At 64.6% G+C, this 17727-nt stretch overlaps 1 protein-coding gene across 22 annotated transcripts in view; it reads right to left on the bottom strand.

Moving 5' to 3' along the window:
• Nucleotides 1–17727, bottom strand: part of PLEKHA6 (pleckstrin homology domain containing A6) — a 49768-nt gene that overhangs the window by 9676 nt on the left and 22365 nt on the right. For 8 of the 22 annotated variants that reach the window (XM_080568840.1, XM_080568842.1, XM_080568845.1 and 5 more), the window contains 11 exons: nucleotides 8312–8392; nucleotides 8060–8177; nucleotides 7859–7963; nucleotides 7673–7745; nucleotides 7242–7342; nucleotides 5446–5621; nucleotides 4735–5220; nucleotides 3918–4428; nucleotides 3340–3426; nucleotides 2540–2593; nucleotides 723–803 (listed from right to left, as the gene is read on the bottom strand). In XM_080568840.1, the coding sequence (XP_080424966.1) occupies nucleotides 723–803; nucleotides 2540–2593; nucleotides 3340–3426; nucleotides 3918–4428; nucleotides 4735–5220; nucleotides 5446–5621; nucleotides 7242–7342; nucleotides 7673–7745; nucleotides 7859–7963; nucleotides 8060–8177; nucleotides 8312–8392 (1873 nt within the window). Of the gene's footprint in view, nucleotides 1–722; nucleotides 804–2539; nucleotides 2594–3339; nucleotides 3427–3917; nucleotides 4429–4734; nucleotides 5221–5445; nucleotides 5622–7241; nucleotides 7343–7672; nucleotides 7746–7858; nucleotides 8178–8311; nucleotides 8393–10651; nucleotides 12037–17412; nucleotides 17720–17727 lie in introns of those variants that run through there. The other 14 variants (XM_080568841.1, XM_080568826.1, XM_080568837.1 and 11 more) reach the window with 9 other exon arrangements.

The following is a 17727-nucleotide window of genomic DNA, read 5'->3' as shown; positions in this document are numbered from 1 at the left end:
CCGGGCCAACAAAAGCATCGCAGCTGCTCTGGCTTCACCCTGCAGCGCATCCCCCGCTCCCCTGGCACAGGGATGGGAACAGGCACCTTCCCCTCCCCAAAAAGCACCAGCAATCACCCGGTCACACATCCAAGAGATGCCTGCCCAGGTCTGGCCCAATCCTGCCCTGCTCGTGGCACCGAGTGCCAGCAGCACCAGGGCCACTCTGGCTGCCGGGTGACTCGATGCACCCACATTTGGAGCTGCGCCCCACGCTGGCTGGGGTGCCCCCAATGCTTTTCCAGCCTCTCCAAACTCCAGGCAAAAGGAGAGAAGCGTGCCACAGCCTCGTGGGGTAACAGGCTGCTTCCTCTCCTCGACACCGGAGGTATTGCTTTGGTTTAAGATCCTTGGGCTGGATTCCTCCGGATCCGCCTTCTCCTTGCCTCTTCAACACAACAGCGAGCAAAGCGCCTGAACGAGGGCGAGGGCTCGGGACTGCCGCGTCCCCACCTTGTGCTCTCAGGACAAGGATTTACGGCATCGCAATGGCTCATGGATGGATTAGCAAAGCCTGGGATGGACTAGCAGGGCCCTGAGAGCGTGATGTGCTGGCGCCGCATGGATGCTGGAGCTTGCATGAGCGGAGATGGCAGGAGGTGACCTCGGGGATGGCGTGTGGGGCGGCTGCCGTGGCCTGCCATGCACGAGCGGCCGGGCCAGCCCGGCGGCCAGAGGCTTACTTGCATGTAGAGCTGAGCCCTAGGGGAGGAGGTCTCCACCATCCTGTTCACCATACTGATCAGGGTTTCGCTCTCGCTCATCTGCGACAGACAGGGAAGGAAATTTCAGAGGTCAGCGGAGACACGCGTGCGCTCGGGTGCCGTCGGTGCAGCTCTGTCCAGGACCCGTCGGGGCATCGTGCTGCAAGGTACCACCTCTGAGAGATGTCCCAGGTGTTTGAACCACGAGGAAAGAGCTGCCCCAGGCTGCTGCTGCCCTGTTTGGGGCAGTCAAGAGCATCCTGGGGGCTGAAAACTTTGATGAGGGGAGAGGGAAACACAGATCCAACCGAGCCAGCTCCGAGCTGGGCTGCAGCCAACTGCACACACAGACACAGGCTTGCACAGAGACGCCCACGGCCGCGACGCACAGCGTGGCCCCAGTAGACAGACAGACAGGCCCAACGACAAACAGCTCCACATCCTGCCCGTGAGCACAGACACGCTCTGGGTACAGAGGGGACCGCAGCCTCGGGGGGACAGCAGGGTCCCCCACTCCAGCCCTGTGGCCTCAAACAGCAGAGCCTCCTGCGGGGACGGCAGCACACAGAAACACTGCAGGTGCCCGAAGACGAGAGGCAGACGATGCCCTCGCAGCCCCAACCCCTGAGGACCAAGGGGTGAGGGCAGCTGAAGCACAGATCCAGGACCAGACCCCGGCTTGGGGCCGGTCAGCGAGGCGGGGCGCAGCCAACCCCTGACTGCACCCAGTGCGGCTCTCCAGACAAGCGAGGAGAGCAAAAATGAAGTAGCAAGCTGTTTTAAAAGAGCTACTCGACAACATCACTCTGAATTAGTCTCTCCAGAGGTCAGCAGGAGAGGAGGAGGAGATGGAAAGCCTTTTTAGGGAGCATTTTGAAGCGTCTCGGAGACCGAGTGTTGCTGCCGATGGCTGTGAAATAATCCAGAGAGCTTTCATTGCACCGAGCGCTCCTGCTTGTCCTTGGCTCTGCTCCAAGGCAGACACAGATCTTGGTGATTACTGCACCGATGGGGATTTGCAGACTAATGAGATTGTCTCTGGAGCAGCTCCCTTAGTGCAAGCCTGGTTGTGCAGCAAGCGCCGGGCGGCAGCAGCAGCCGATGGCTCCCGTCCCCCTCTCTGATTTCAGGCAGTGCCCGTGCCTTCCACCCCACCGCACCCGCAGCTGCCTCCCAGGCCTTCCCTCCCCCTGCCCCCAGGATGAAGTCAGCTCATGGCTGTCCTCCAAACACCCCTTGGCATGCAAAATCCCGGGAGCTGCTGCTTCGGTGCCAGTCCCAGCGGGCTCCTGATCCCAGCCCTGCATCAAACCTCTCGCCTTTGAGGAGGCACGGGGCGAGAGTGTCACCACCACCACCTCGCCTGGCTGCACACCTTGTTCACCCTCCTGCGGGGTCCTGGGCGAGCACCAAACACCTCTGTGCCCCAGCCCAGCCACCTGCAGGGGCTCGCAGCCCCTTGCTGGGTGCCCTGGATCATCATTTTGGCAGCAGCTCGGCTCACACCGATGCCAGAGGCACTGCTAGGCGCGGGGACATCCCGCACCGCCCTGCCGGCTCCAGCACACCCCACAGAAGGCACTGGCAGGGGGGTTTCTCTGCCAAGCAACGAGCGACCCTACCGAGGGGAAGGATGGAGGTAGCAAACCAAAGACAACTCGTGCTGCTTTAATGCCAAGAGAGGTGAGGATGGATGTTAGGGGATGAGATGCTGTGCTGGGAAGGAAGGGGACGCCGCTGGGGACAGGGCACACGGGGACAGAAGCAGCGTGAGGCTCGCAGCCAGCTCTGCCTACCTGCTGGTCCAAATACTCTAGGTTTCTTTGCAACTGAAGGTCTAAAAGTTCATCCTACCAGGAGCCAGCAGGCATGCGGCAAGAAACGAACACACAAAACACATAAAAGAAGAAGCAAAGCGGTTAGGTGAAGGCTGCAGAAATGCGAAGACCTCTGGGCTGGGGAAGCAAGGGGCAACCTCCTCTGCCCAAAGCGTGGAGGGCGGCTGGGGACGTGCTGCAGGACACCAGACCCCGCTCTCCTCCCGGCTCTCCACAGCCAGCACGCCTCCCTCCCGCCTGGAAGCAGCAGGTCCCCGTCCTTGGGGCTCCGCTTGCCTCCCCTGCATCTCTCGCTGGTGAGGATGGATGGCAGCATGGATAGCTTATGAAAATTTATGCTTCTCCCTCCTGCAATGGCTGCTCCTGCCCTGTGGGATTGGGCTGCACAGGGGGAGCTGCTGGTCGCCCCCCACCAGCTCCATGCTTTAGGGGGAAAACGCAGCTCAGGGACAAGCAGCAGCGGTAGCCAAAAGTGAGGAAGCGAGGAGGGGAGAGGTGCAGGGAGCGCGCCAGCCTCACCCCATCCCCAGGGGAACAGCCCCAGCGGTGACAAGCTGGGCATCACCGGCCATATGGGGGTCCAAGGGGGGCCAGGAGGGACTGGAGACACCAGGGGTCCTGACCTGCCCGGCGCAGCCCATCTCTGACCCACAAAGCTGCTCCTCCTCACCCATCCAAGCCAGGGTGCCCTAAGCTGTGACCCCCCCTGTCCTTGCAGACCCCCGAGCCCAGCCCGTCGGTGCCAGCAGCGTACATACCATTTTGTCGTGGACTGTGGGAGATGCCGGGTAGTGGTACGGGAACATCCCCGCGGGGACGGGCCGCCTGTCGCCCAGGTAGTCATACTGGGGAGAGAGGAGACCCCACTAAACCCTGGGGACAGGTGAGGGGCATGCGATGCCTCCCCCATCCCCTTTTTGCTGCTCAGAGTGACTGCAGGGGCTCGGGACACATCTCTCCCACCCTGTGCAGACCCCCAGCCCTGCAGCAGGGTCAGGTCCGGCTTTGAGGGGTTCAGCAGCAATAAAGGGACAACAGAGTGCTCCTCTTGGGATCGCCTTGCTCATGGTGGCCCCAAGCTCCCCTCCTGCCCCATCTCTCCACCCTCCCAGCAGCGCAGGAGCAGCCAGGAGGGAACAAGCACAACTTGGGTGGCTTTGCAGGGCTGCAAGGGAGGACCTAAAGCCACCAGCTGCTGCGCACCAAGGACTCGGTGGCATCCTGAGGCCAGGACGTGCACCCAAAAGGCGCAGACTGTGCCACAGCATCCCCACCCTGACGTCCCCAACATGGGTCCCCTCCATCCCCGCACGCCCCGGCAGCGACGGACGCTGACCTTGGGCGAACTGATGGACCTCCTCATCATGAAGGTGGCGGGGTCGGCGTAAATCTCCTCTCCCCGGGGCGGCAGCCGCTCGAAGCGGGCGCTGGGCGAGCGGACGGGGGAGTAGACACGAGCCCTGGTGTAGGAGCCCTGGCTGGGCGAGCGCGGCACGGAGCGGGAGCGGGGCTGCAGCGACATGCGCCGCAGGGAGCCCGAGGCGGCGTCCACCTCGTCGAAATAAGCCGGCTGCCTGCCGGGGCCGGCGAGCCAGAGAGGGACGTCCTGCCGGCCAAAAGCGGGGTGCTCCTTCCACTCCCGGAGCTGGTAGGGGCCCCCGTTGCGGAAGGAGTGGCGCTTATCATCCAGCGCCCAGGGCGGGCTCACGCGCTCGTAGGCGGGCATGGAGCAGATGCTGTCGGGGCGCACGCCGGGCGGGTAGTACTGGTAGTCCTCGGGGTACTGGGGCGAGTATGGCGAGTAGTAGTCGGGCACCCGGCGAGACACGGGGTAAAACCTGGTGGGGCTGGGGGGGAAGAGAGAAGTGAGATCTGGGTGGTCCCAGAGGTGAGGATACCCTCGTAGCAGGCAGCTCTGACACCAGTGCTGGGAAAGGTGGTGTCTGTCCTCCTGGGGACCCCGTGGTTGCCCCCCTCCAAAATTCACCCTGCTTAGCTTTTGGGGGTGTCCTACGCACGTCATGCGGCAGATTTGCTGATCCCAGGAGGGGATAAAGCAGGTGGGAAGAGGAAAAATATTCCCGGAACATCACCCAAAAGAAAAGGAGCAGGGTCCCACCCTCTCCCCTGGCCACCCCCCCAGCAGCCCTCACCTCCGCAGCTCCTCGGGGGGCACGTTCCCCCGGCGCAGGTTCACCCACTGCTGCAGCTGCGTCATGGAGCTCTTGCGCTGGGCGATCTTCTCGGGGTTGGTGCGGGGGGCAAAGCTCCGGCGGTGGGCAGCGCTCTCCCCGTCGGGCGGGGGGTAGGCGGTGCTGCCGGGGCGGCTGGGGGAAGAATACGGCCACCCGTTGGGCTGCGTCGGCCGCTCCGTGCTTGCTGGCACCCGGGGTCCCTCAGGGTAGGGGCTGCCGGGCTCCGAGGGCATCTCCTGCCCCGTGATGCCATTGGCTTTGGCCAAGGGTTCCTTCTTGCCCTCCATCCTCTCCGGTTTCCTCTCCATCTTCTCCGAACCACGGCCGTCGCCTTCACCCCGGGTCTTGGCGTCGGGGTCGGCCTTGGGGTGCTCGCGGTGCACAGCGTTGCGGTGGTGGTGGTGCTTGCTGGGAGGGATGTTTTCAGAGTCGGTCTTCTCGTGTCTGCAGGGCATGGAGACACGAGAGAACATCACCCTCTGATTGTAACACCCCCACGACAGCCAACAATATCCCGTCCCTCCCGCAGCCTCAGGGGGCTGATGCTCCCCCAGCTCCGTTCTGCATAGGGACCCCGTGCTCCAAGAGGTCCCCAGCCGTGGCGCACGGCCCCTCCACCCCAGCTCCAAGAGGCAGGGGGGTGCCCCCAGCCCCGTGCAGCGCTCTGACCTCTGGGTGGGGGGGATCTGCACCCGGGCGGCTTCGCCCATGGCTTGGATCCAGGACTCCTGCTCCTCCGTGTTCTCGGCGCTGAAGAAGTAGGTCCGGATGCCAGCGTGCTCGGCCTGGGGAGACAGGGACTGCCCGTTACTCGCCGGCACCTCCTCCACCCAGCACACAGTCACCTGCAGGGGGGCAGAGAAGTGGGGAGAGAGACAGACAGGCGAGTGAGAGCTCCATCTCCACCCCGGCACGAGGTCCTGGTGCCGCAGGAGAAGCCTCCTCGGTCCCCAGGAGCATCCTCAGCAGCACTGGGCAGGACGAAGGCTCTGCGGGCAGATCCAGGATCCCTTGTCCCCTGGGCTCACAGCGATGCCCTCGCCCTCCGTGATGCTGGGGACCAGCCCTTCCCCCAGGAGCTGCGCCCCAGCACTGTGCAGGTGCCCTGGGGGTGCCCAGAGGCAGATGGGGGAGCCGCGTCCCATCGAGAGCAGCAGCGCTGGCCAGAGCATTATTGGTCATGCAGGGCTAGGGAGAAGGTGGCTTCTTGGCCCAGAGAATGCTTTTTTTGGGGGAGAAAGGTTCATTTTGGGTCCAGGATGTCAGTGCCCACCCTCCACCCCATGCTACAACAGCCGGAGGGCAGGTTTGGCTGCTGAGGGCCTTTCTGAAGCAGCCACCTTCCCTCTCTCTGGGAAGGGATGGGAGGCAGCAAGGAGGAAGAAAAGAAAAAAAAAAGTAGTTTTTTCCCCCTGGAAAACTTTTGGGGGTCAAATAATTTAAAATAAAATTAACAAAAAAAGGGGGTTTGATTAAAACCCTCCCTTGGGTTTCCATTTTCCCCAGCTGCAGGGGGCAGGGACGCCTCCTGCCTGGCTCCTCCTGACCCTGCAGCCTCCTACCTCGGAAGCTCTGCAGCCAGAGCGAGAGATAAAACATAAAACCGCACCGATTCCTGTCCCGGATTAGTGAGAGCGGGGTGAGTGAAGCATGCGGGTCACCCCTCACCCTCTGCATGCATCAGAAACACAAGCAGATACTACCTAGCTGGTGGCGGGGTGCTGGCGTGGCCGAAGGGTGCGCGGAGACCTCCTGTCCGGGGGGATCCTCGCCCGCGGAGAGAGGAGGAAACACAGACAAGGGGTCAAACCGCAGTGGGGGGATTGTGGGCGCAGCCCTCGCCTTGCTTTGGGGCCCTCTGGGACCCCTTCCCCTCTTCCAAGGGGTACCCAAGTGGTACCCAAGGTGCTGGAGCCCAAGGCTGGCAGCACACGGAGCCCACGGCAGTGGCACAGAGGGAACCCCTGGATGCTGTGGCTGGGAAGCCCACGCACGGAGATGAGGGCTGCAGTGCTGCCTAATCCTAGTACAGCACCGGGTGGTTTGACTCCCTACTTCTATTTATCCGTGGGTTCCTACAGGGACATGAGCACTGAGGACATGGAGAGGTGCAGGTCATGTAGCTCCTGCCATGCTCATGAGCAGGAAGGAGCGTGCTCGGTTTTGGCACAACCAGGCTGTGTGTAGGTCCATCAGCAAGCAAGCACTAACCCAACCACCCAGCCTCCCTGGGCTAGGGATGGCGGCTGATGCTGCCTTACCCTCTACGTGCCTCAGTTTCCCCAGCAGAAGGCACAGGGGATGTCCCAGGGGGGTTGCTGCAGTCACCCCTCTGCGCAGCTTGGCTCTGCTCCACGCACCAGCACCAAGAAAGCAAGGGGAGGGCGCAGCGGGGACCCTGCAAGCATCGCTGCTGCCCCAGCACCGTCCCAGGCCCCCCCCAGGCCCCGCGCTCCGGCACTGACCTTAAACGTGTGCTTCCTGCTGATGTTGTCGGAGGGCTGCACGGCCGCCACGCGGAAGCTGAGGAGGGGGATGCTGCCCAGGATGCTCTCCTCCTTCTCATCTGGTAGGAAACGAGGGGGGTTAGGCGCACGGTAGGACCCCGGCAGAGACCCTCCAGCCTTGTTTTGGGGACACGGCCCCATCGATCCTGCCCACGGCCGGCACAGACGCGGGCACGGGGCTGCTTGGGCGGGCAGCCCACCTGTAGGAAAGTGCTGCCTTCCTGTTGCTTCGCCCTCACCAGCAAATGCTGCTGCTCAGCTCACAGAACAGCCTGCTCAATAATTCATGCTCGCCCTCGGCTGCCAGGGTGAGCTGAGCGAGCTGCCAGGGAGGCATTAACCCCGGCGTGGCAAGTGCCCCCAGAAGCGAGCAGCCCCCAAAAGCGTACCTTTGTAGTAGAAGAGGCAGCGATCCACCAGCACGAACCAGCGCTTGTTCCACTGCTTCACCCCCGAGCTGGCCTGCGAGAGAGGAGCAGTGAGACCGCAGGAGATGTGCACCCGTGGGTGGCCAGCACCCAGCAGCAGAGGGGGCGGCACGTCCTGGGGACGGAGCATCAGGGGCAGCCGGGTACCTGCTTGTAGAGCCAGCCGCTTTTGGTCACGGCGGCGTTGGGGTTCCTCTTCATCGAGTTGGAGCGCTTCCCGAAGGCGATGCCCTTGCGGGAGGGGCGCGATGCCTGCAGAGGGGGAGAGGAGGCGCTCAGTTCCTGGAGGGACCCCCCGCACCCCGTCTCCACTGCCACCCGCCGTGCCGCGTGGCTCCGGGCACCCACCCGGCCTCCGGGGCGCTCCGGGGGCACCTCCGACACCATGGCGTGGTTGGAGGGCTCGCTGCTGCTGCTGGTCGCCGGGCGCTTGCCGCCTGCTTTGCTTGACATGTCCAAGGTCGGTCTGTGGCACAGATTTGCTGTCAGCACGGCTGTGTTCCAGGAGCCAGACCCCCCAAATCCCCACCCCAAGCACCAGCCCCCCGTGCCCCAAGCCCGCCTCAGTCCCCAGAGCAGGGGAGGTGGGCGCCAACCTACTTCTGCAAGTCCAATCTTGAGTTTTCTTCCGGGACCTGGCCCGTCACTGGGTGCAGGAACGTGTTCCGCCTTTCATTGTGGCTGCAAGGCACAGCGATGGGGGAGCAGGGTTAGCGCTGCGGGGGGACCCATGGCACTGCTGCCCCGAGAGCCAAGGAGGAGGATGGGGTCCGAGGGTGCACAGAAACCCGGAGAGGTGCTGAGCTTCTGCTGAGCCCCGGCATGGAGCACAGCTCCGCACTGCCTGTGCAAACCTGGGTGCATCAGCTCCATCCATCCCCACTACCCCCCCAAATAAATCCCTTTGCTTTTAGCACCATATTTCCTGCTCCAGCAGCAGGGCTTTGTCGTGCATCTTGTACTCTTTGCGCCACTCTTTGCTGGTGCTCCAAAGTGTGGAGGGGGACCCCCAAAAGCCCCCTGTGCAGCCCCTGGATTTGCAGCACTGTCGGGTGACCGCTTCCCTTGCTCCCCCCGCTCATCCACATGCTTCATAATCCGCACAGCAAATTTCATCTGCATTTCCCAGACAGCGTTTGCCTCGCCAAGAGCCGAAATGAGGTCTCCGATGGCTGAGACCTCATTACTTCTGCTGGACACATCACACGGCGTCGGCTGCCGCGTGGTGAGACATTACCATAACCCCCCCGGCTGTCAGCACAAATCGCTGCAGAGGCAGCAGCCGTGGCCCGTCCTAAAGCGACATCCTCAACGTCACATCCTCTGCTCCGGCTGGCTGATTTCAGAGCCATTTGCCAAAATATCTGGAGCCAGGCTAAGAGCAGGGTCACAAAGCGCCGGGCCCCGCTGCTGACAGCCCTCGTGGGGGGCATGGGTGGAGGTGGGGGGCTCTCAGCAGAACCCCCAGCAGGGTTTTTGCAGCTGGCTGTCCCCAAAATGCAGCCAGGCCAGTGAAAGGATGCTGCCTCCTGTTGGGCCATGCTCACCAGCTGGGCACTGCCACCTCCGCGCCCCGAAAGCTGCAATGAGGATGAGACACCCAAGCACCGCCCCGACACAAAAATCTGCCACGGTTTCATGGCAGCAGAGACAAAGAGTTAATGTCTTGGAGAGAAAAAAAAAACATCAGCAACCGAAGCACCCAGGAGTTGGGTGAGATCTTGGACCAAGCCCAGAGCTGCCCGGTGAAGAGCATCAGCTACAGGGTGAGATGCACGGGGTGCTCCAAAAACCTCTCTGCTTTGGAGAGCCCCCCTGAAGGAGCGACCCCATGTCCAGGCTCCGGGCTCCATCCTGGGGTGTTTGCTTTGCACCAAGGGGTGCCAAGGACCCCATCTCGGTGACAGCCCCCAGCAAGTGCCAGGCACCAGGACACGGGTGCCCCCCGGCCACCCACAATGTCAACACACAAATGGCCCAGCACACTGCTGGAGTGCTGAGTGTCAGCAAAGAAGGGGAAGTTTGAGCAAGAAAACAGCTGCCAAGACCATCCCATCCACGCACGCATCGCCCTGAAGCTGGGCTCCAGCCAGGCTCAGCCGATATTAACTGCTTTCTGCCAAAAAAAGCCCTGCGAGGAGCTGCTCCCCCTTGCAGGTCCCAGCCTGGCCCCGCACCCTGCTCTGCCCCCCTCCGCCTGCTCTCCCCCTTGCAGGGGGTCACCTTAAAACCCTTTGCAAGGCGCCCACACCCCGCAGCGAGGGGCAGCACCTGCTCCCCTGGCACCGGGCTTTTCTGTGCCGCGACCGCATCTGCTGCGAGTTCGCTGCGGTGGCAGCGTCCCCGTTTTGCGCTCCCTGCTCCGAGGGCACCAAATGAGCTTTCTGCCACAGGGTCTGGAGCTGCTTCGGGTCCCTTTGCCCCCGCGGATGGCTTTGGAGAGCCACGCCACCACGGCAGTGACGGGGCAGGTCGCGGGGAGGGTGCAAACACGGAGCGAGCAGCACCCCGAACGCCCCAGCCCTGCCAAGCTGGGGCTGCGCCGAGCCACCAGTGCAGCTGGGGACATCCCCTGGGTCCCCAGCCCTGCCCACCACTGCGGGTTTCTCTACCTGCAAGCTGAGCTCTCCCCCAGCCGAAGGTGCCCACCTGGCTTTGCAGCCCCCCAAGGCGCTTTACAGCCCCCACGGATCCTGCTTGCACCAACCCAGGCACCTCTGCCCCCTCCCCAGGCTGCTGCCACCCCCAGACCCGGCGTTCCCTCGGGGTCGTGGGGGCAGCTCCTTAACCCCCCGCCCGGAGCAGCTGCCTCTGCTGACCCCGCTCCAGAAACTCCCGAGTTCACCTCGCCTCCCCAGTACTGCAATGCAGCACTCACTGCCCGGACCGAGGTGCCCCCAGCCACCGCCACCACGCCAGCACCCCCCGGAGGGGTCCTACCTCGCCCTCCTGTCCGCCCGAAACTTCAGCATGGTGCCGGGGCGCTGCGGGCTCAGCGCCGGCTGCCGGCTCCCACCATGGCAGCGGCAGGCGAGGGGGGGGGTCCGGTGCCACCCACCGCCCGGCTAGAGCGCACGTGCCATGGGCACCGCACGGGCAGGGGGACACCGACGACGTGTGACGGGGCTCGATGTCCTCTCCCGGCGGTGCCAGTCCCCCGAGCCTTGCGCTGGTGGCATCGGCGTTGCCCACGGTGGCAGCGGCGGGGCTCGCGGCCGCTGCGGTGGGTGCTGGCAGCCCCGGTGCAGCGCGGGTTGGCGAGCCCCGGAGCGCGGCAGGCAGCCGGCAGGCGATGACAGGGACAAACAGCTCCCGCTCGCGTCCCCACGCAGAGGAGAGGCGAAGGGCAGCGCTGCACACGCCGCCTCCCCCAGCCCAGGTGCAGCGTTGGGGAGCGGCGAGCGTGCAGGAGAAGGGCGAGCGGGGCAGGGTGGGGGCTGCTGGTCCCTGTCCCTGTCCCCCCTTTCTCCCAGCACCGAGCAGTGCAGGGGGTGCTGCCCGAGGAGGGGAGGGTGCCGCGGGGAGGAAGGCGCTGAGCCGGCGCTGCTGCTGCTGCTGCCCTGCATTCCCTGGCTGCATCCCTCTCCCTTCCCCCTGCTTCTGTCCCCAAACCCTCCCCGCTCCCTCCCTCGCTGTGCCTCCATCTCTTTCCAGGTCACCCCAGGGAACAGGACCAGCACCAGCACCGACCACCGCCGTACAACCCAGCAGCCGCAGGGGGGGACGGGGCCCTGCAGGGTGCCAGCACCGGGGCTCCGGCACCCCCAGCTGGGGTCCGGGGAGCCCTCAGCACCCCAGCAGGTGAAGGAAGGGGACCCAGAGGGCAGGACTGGGGGTGACCGGCCCTCCTCCTGGGCACGGCGCTAGGCAATGCAAATGCATTACGGCTGTTGTGATAATACGCTGAAATGTCAGCGCTGCCTTCCCTCCCCTCCGAAGAAAGCTCCAAAGAAGGAAGTGGAGCGCAGCAAGCCAGCTGGCCTCCATCACGCCGCGTCCCCGCTCCGCCACAGCCCCGGGACCACCTCGGGACACCAGCGCAGCCCGACGCACCGCTCAGCACCGCTCAGCCCGGCGCCAGCACCATTGCATCATTCACCTGCTCCTCCCCAAATCCAGGACCTGGAGCCGCAGCCTGCCTCATCGGTCAGCCCAGGGTGAGCTGGGGCAACGCCAGTGCCCAGCCTCGGTGCTCGGGGACGCTCCCACCGCTCCCTGGCCAGCACAAGCGGTCCCTGTCCCTGCCAGGGGGCCGGGAACCACGTCACCAGCACTGCCAGAGGATGTGCCAATGCAGCTGGAATTACAGCCCCCCGAAGCAGCCACACGCACCTGTCTGGGGCACCCTGAGCCAAAGCCGCTCTCAGAGGCGTGGAGGAGCCGAGCGGTGCGGCCGCTGCTCCCCTTGCTGGCATCGTGCAGGTGTGAGGAGAAACCTGCCCGCTGCAGTGCCCAAGGGCAGTGCCAGCCGCGTGCCTGCCCCTGGGGGTGGCCGTCCCCACGTCCTCGCAGCGGCTCCCCAAACCCCGCCACCCGCGGTCAAGGTTCCCCAACGGCCCATGGACGCGTGCCAGCCCGCCGCCGCGCACCAAACCTGGGGCTCACCCAACAGCAGTGCCAACAGGAGACACAAACATCCCCTCTCCCCGCCACGCCGGGGTTTCACCTCCCGCCCCATCCCCGGTTCCACCAAGGGCTGCGCAGAGCGGCGCAGAGCCGCGCTCAGGGGTGACGCCAGCAGCTCCTAACCCGGGTTCAACCCTGGCTTTGCCAGCGTGCAGCAGGCGCCATCCCCCCTGCCCAGCTGGGCTATTTCACGCTGAGCGGTGCCTGGGGGTGGTCACGGACACGGTCCCCCTGCAGCAAAGAAAGCAGACACGCTCCTGAGCTCTGAACAGCAACTCCAGGGTGGGAGCTCCCCCAGACCTCCCAGGAGATAAGAGCTGGGGCTTTTCCTTGGGGTTAACATCAAAGAAAAACCCTCCAAAATCTCCCCTTGATTTTTTTCTCAAAGGTAGGGAGCAAGGGAAGGGAATAAACGCAGTAACTGGAGAACAAACTTTGACTGGGTGCTGCTGTTCTTCCCCCTCCCCAAAGTTAAAGTTTGCTGAGCGCAGGGAGGACAACTCCACCCTTTCCCCAGGGGGAAAACCCTCCTGGCTCACCGGTGCCCTTCCTGCGACCGTGAAGGTCACCGCTCCCTAGCGCTTGCAAACAAGGGCTGGGACGCGTCCAGAAGCAAAACCTGAGGACCCTGCGGTGGCCGAGGCTCGGTGTGGGTGCATCCCTTGCTGGCATCGCCCTTCAGTGCGAGCAGCACCGGGCACAACCCAGCCACGCAGAGGCAGGAAAGAGGCAGGCGATGCCAGGCGATGCCAGCCTGCACCTGCAGGCAGGAACCACGGGCGGCTGGGCTGGCTGGCTCTGCCTGGCGGTGCAGGCGCGGGGCACGCTCACCAGCAGCTGGCTGGCTTCCTGGCAGGGTTTTTGTCCTGGAATTTCTCTGCAGCCCATCCCTTTCCTCCCCAGCTGCCTGCCCAGGGTGGTCAGGACCCTTCCTCGCCCATAGCACAGGGTGCGAGGCCCCTCTCCATTGGGATTTTTTGTGTGCACAGGGCTCCACATCCAAGTCAGTGCCTTGTCTGCTCTGCAGCGAGTGTGCAGGGGCTCAGGGGATGTGTGACCCCCTCTTGTGCTGCTCGCATGCAGTGGGAGAGCTCCTTGCAGCACGCCCAGCAAGCTGGATACACCAGGGTGTAAAAAGCATGCTGAGGGCTAGAGCTGAGCACAGGGAGAGCCCTCTCCAAGCCGATCCCAAATCCCTGTGGTGCTCGGCAGACATGCTCAAGGGATCCGTTCCCTCACTGAGGCCATCCCCACGGCGTCAGGGCTGCAGGCTCTTATCTGCACAGGCAGGGAGCAGGAGGGGAGCGCAGCCTCTCCGCCCAGCCACAGGAGCCTGCCAAGCGCTAAATCTAGAGCAGAGCTGCGGGGAGGGGGTCCCCGACCCCCCTCCTCTCCACCGGCCCTACAGAGGCCGGGCTCAACCCCCTCTGAGCGCTCCCAGCCGGCGAAAAACATCGCCCAGCTCCCAGGCTGGCTGCGCGCCACAGGGAACAGAGCACCTTGTCCTCCCACGCCCCAACCCGAATTTCAGCTCCGCACGCGTCTCCACACCCCCTGGCCCCCGCTCCGCGGAGGGGCCCGGTGTAAATCTGGAGCAGCCACACACGGAGGGGCCCGGTGTAAATCTGGAGCAGCCACACTCGGTTCCGAGAGCGGCTCGGGGGCGAGCATCCAGGCTGCTCCCAAGCGAGAGGGGCTCGCGTGGCTCCGAGCCAAACACGCCCTGCGTTTTGGCCTCCTTCCTCTGTTTTTCTAGCCCTTTCTTCACCTCTCCCTCTCCTCCTGAGCCACATCCCTCTCCTCCGACCGAGGCTGGGCTGAGCCCTTGAAATTTGCTTTCTCCTAGGAAGCAGTGAAGCTGCAGCACCCGTGGGGTCACCCCGCCACCCATGGGCACCCTGCACGGAGGTGGGAGAGCAAACCCACCCCCTCGACTTGCAAGGGGAGCCCAGGGCAGGAGCAAAAGGCTTTAGGAGCAAAGCACCTAGAAATGCACCCAGAAACGAAGCCTTTCTTCTCTCCTTTGTGGCCCCATCGTGCAGCCAGGAGCACAAAGGAGAGGCTTTGTCTGCGAGGAATCGGTGACACTCGGGGAAGGTTTATTTTCCCCCAAGCAGTAATAAAGCAGGCTCTCCGCGCACACGGAGCTGCCCTGCTCGGCGCACGGGGTGCAGAGGGCTGGCTGCATGGGCTCCGCTCTGTGCGTTGGCCAGTGCGGCTTTTCCTCGGGATGCAACAGAAACGAAATAATGATAAAAAAAAATAAAATTGAATTCTGCAGGCGCAGCAGCGTCCCTGCAGCCAGGGGACGAGTGCCAGCGGCTCGGCTCCTCCGCTGCCTCTGCACGGGGAGAGGCCAGGGGAAGGCAGCGGGACGGGGCCGCCACGCAGCTCCTGCTCGCTGCCGAGAGCAGGGGGGGCAGCCTGCAGCCATTCCACGCCCCCCCCCCCGAGCTGATCCAAGCGGGATAAAAGAGGGACGTGCGTGCTCCCGGCGTCCTGTGCCAGCCCCAGCCCAGCCAGCAGCCCGGGTCACAACCCCGTGGGAGGGGAGGCAGCGCAAGCGGACAGGAATTCGGCTGAACAAATGGAAGAGCGGGGACTCGCCGGCCAGGAGCAAAGCTGACGGGGAGAAGTTTGGGAATTGCTGCTCTCAGCGTTTCCGAATTCCCCCGTGCTCACAAGAGTTATGTGCAAGGCCGGCTAGCTCGGGGCCCTGGGGAGAGGGAGAGAGGGGACGGCGGTGAAAAGGGACAAGGCTTTGGGGAGAAGAGGAGACAAAGGCAAAGACTGGACGGCAAAACTCCATGACGCCCTGGCCTGCCCCACCACCACGGGCTCAGCAGAGTGTGGAAATGCCAGTGCTGCGGTGAGAGCAGCCCCTGGGGAGAAAGCTCCTCGTGGGTGCTCACAAAGCAGCTCTCGGTGCGTGGCCACGCGCGGAGCTTCCTCCCCTGCCCACCACCACGCTGCCAGCTGGCCGGCACCCCGCACCAACGCGCACGGCTCCGCGCGCCGCCAGCTTTTCCTCCGTAACCGAATCCGTGCCCTAATCCCAGCCCCGCCGCCCAGCTGAGCAAGCGTTTCCGGCACTGCCGAGGCGGGGATGGGGGCAAGCAGCCAGCGCGGCCCCCACGCTAATGACAACGAGCTCCCGGTCCCGCTGCTCCTGGCTCGGCACGGGGACGCATCCGAGTGGCGCCTGCGTCCCCCCTTCCCGCAGGCACGGTCCTGCCCTGCTCCCCATCCATTTCTGGGGTGCACCGGGGGGGGTAAACACAAGGATTAATTTTGTTTTCTGCCCTATTCTGAGCCAGGCGCTTCTGAAAAGCGTTCTCCAAGAGAGGTGGCCACCACGCGCTTAGGGTGGCTTCGGCCCTTTGGCACCCCCTGACCGTGCAGCGATGCTGGGCAGGAAGGGAGGCCGAGCAGCCCCAGGAGGGAGGGTGCCAGCACCCATCCGCTCTGCCACCTTGCCCCGGTGACAAACCGCACACGTCAGCTGCCACCAGGGCGCCCAGGCGGGGAGCACCACGGCTCAGAACCCTCCGGCGCCCAGAGCTTCCCCAGGCGGAGCAGGCGGCACCCACGGGGGGGCTCGGCACCCACGGGGGGCTCAGCACCCCCTGCACCTCGGGAGGGCTCTGGGGTGAGCTGCCGCACCGAGGCCAGGCCAGGCTTTACCCGCGGCTCCTGCAAACACACCCTCGCAATAAATCCCCGCGCAAGTCCCCTGGGAGACAAGAGCGGAGGGAAGGCACAAAGCCTGAGCTGGATCGCGCCCGCAGGACCAGGGCTGCCGCGCAGGGCTGGCAGAGCCTGGGCAAAGTCCCCTGCATGAGGACGGCGGCTCCTGCGCACCCAGGGCCCACAGGGTGGCCCTGTGTCACCCAGCCCCGTGTGGGACGTCACCGACGCCGCGCAGAGGAGTGCCGGGGGCCCTGATGGGGACGTCCCCATGGCTGGGGTCCGAGGGTCCCTGCTGGGGGTTGGAGGGAGGCTGAGCTCCCTGGCAGGGGCAGAAGAAGCCCCCAGCAGCCTCGGCACTGCTGGATGGCTGGGAGCACGGGGAAGTCAGGGGATTTCCAGAGAACAAAGCGGCTGCTGGCAGCCAGCATCGCCTGCGGCGGGGGGAGCCGTCCTCCCCTCCCGGCCCAGGGAGAGGAGTCCGGCAGAAGCAGGGCAGTTTGTGTTTTATCTCCCTGGAAACTCCAGCTCTAGGGCCAGAAGGGAGAGGCAAAGGCATCACCCAGAGGGACAGCCCGGCCGAAACGCGGCGCTGCGGGAGACGCAGGGCTCGGTGCGGGCGCAGCACCGACAGCACCCATGGGGTGACGCATGGGGAGCGTCACGGCAGGGTGACAGCAGTGACCTGAGCTTGGGGCAGGGCAGATGGCAGCTCCGTGTCCTGGCAGTGCCAGGTGCATTGCCCTGCTTCAACCACATCGCTCCTCTCTATCTTCTCAGGGTGCACACCGCCAGGTCCCCAGAGCCCCCCATGCCCCCGGGATGGGGCAGCTCTCCTCCAATGCCACCAGCCCAGCATCCTTCCCAGCCCCGGGGGGTGCCTGCCAGCCCAGAGCCGACCCAGCAGGGGTCAGAGGGGATGACAGCGGTCGCATGGATAGATGCATTTGCCCACCCAGGCACTCGGGGCAGGGGGCCGGGGCGTGCTGCTGGCACACCGAGCGGCACCGTGGCAGGCACCGAGAGGCACGGGCAGGCACCGGCATGGGCAAGTGGCCACGAGACATCAAGAGCATTTACCGGCTCAGGAGGCAATCCTTCAGCCTCCCCCACACACACCACGGCGTCCTACAAACCTGGAATCGCTCTGGCTCTGCAGAGCTCCCACCTCCCTCAGCCCGGGCTGGGGACACAGCAGGGACCAGGGTCACCGCTCGGGGCCCAGCTCGGTGCTGCGGACAGACCCAGGGGACACATCCCCTCCTGGCACCCCCTCCGCCAAACTGATGCACGAACATGGCCGCAGAGCCGCACGCCAGCCCCAGCCCCAGAGGATTTAAACCCCTCTCCAAGCCCTTTACCAAACCGCTTCCAGCGCGCAGAAATACCTGTCTCAAGCAATCGCCGGCACGAGGCAGCAAAACAAACCAGAGCCGAGCCCCTCCTCGGGCAGGTCAGGTCATGAGCAGGGGATTACGGCACCGGGGAAATCCTTTGGGGCCAGATCCTCAGCACCCGCTTCAGCCGCCACATGCAGAAATCACGACAGCATCCCGACGGTGACGGGCACAGCGGCACTTCGCCTGTCACCCCGCCGGCTGCCCTCCGTCCCTGGCCGCAGACAATGGTCCACGTGTGCCACCGGGGCTCAGCGCCAGCACTGCACACACGCACCGGTGTCACCACACTCACCAGTGTCACCG

The sequence above is a fragment of the Anser brachyrhynchus genome, assembly GCF_964034855.1.
Source record: "Anser brachyrhynchus genome assembly, chromosome: 27".
In the NCBI taxonomy this organism is placed as follows: domain Eukaryota; kingdom Metazoa; phylum Chordata; class Aves; order Anseriformes; family Anatidae; genus Anser; species Anser brachyrhynchus.
This window is presented reverse-complemented; position numbering and strand designations above follow the sequence as displayed.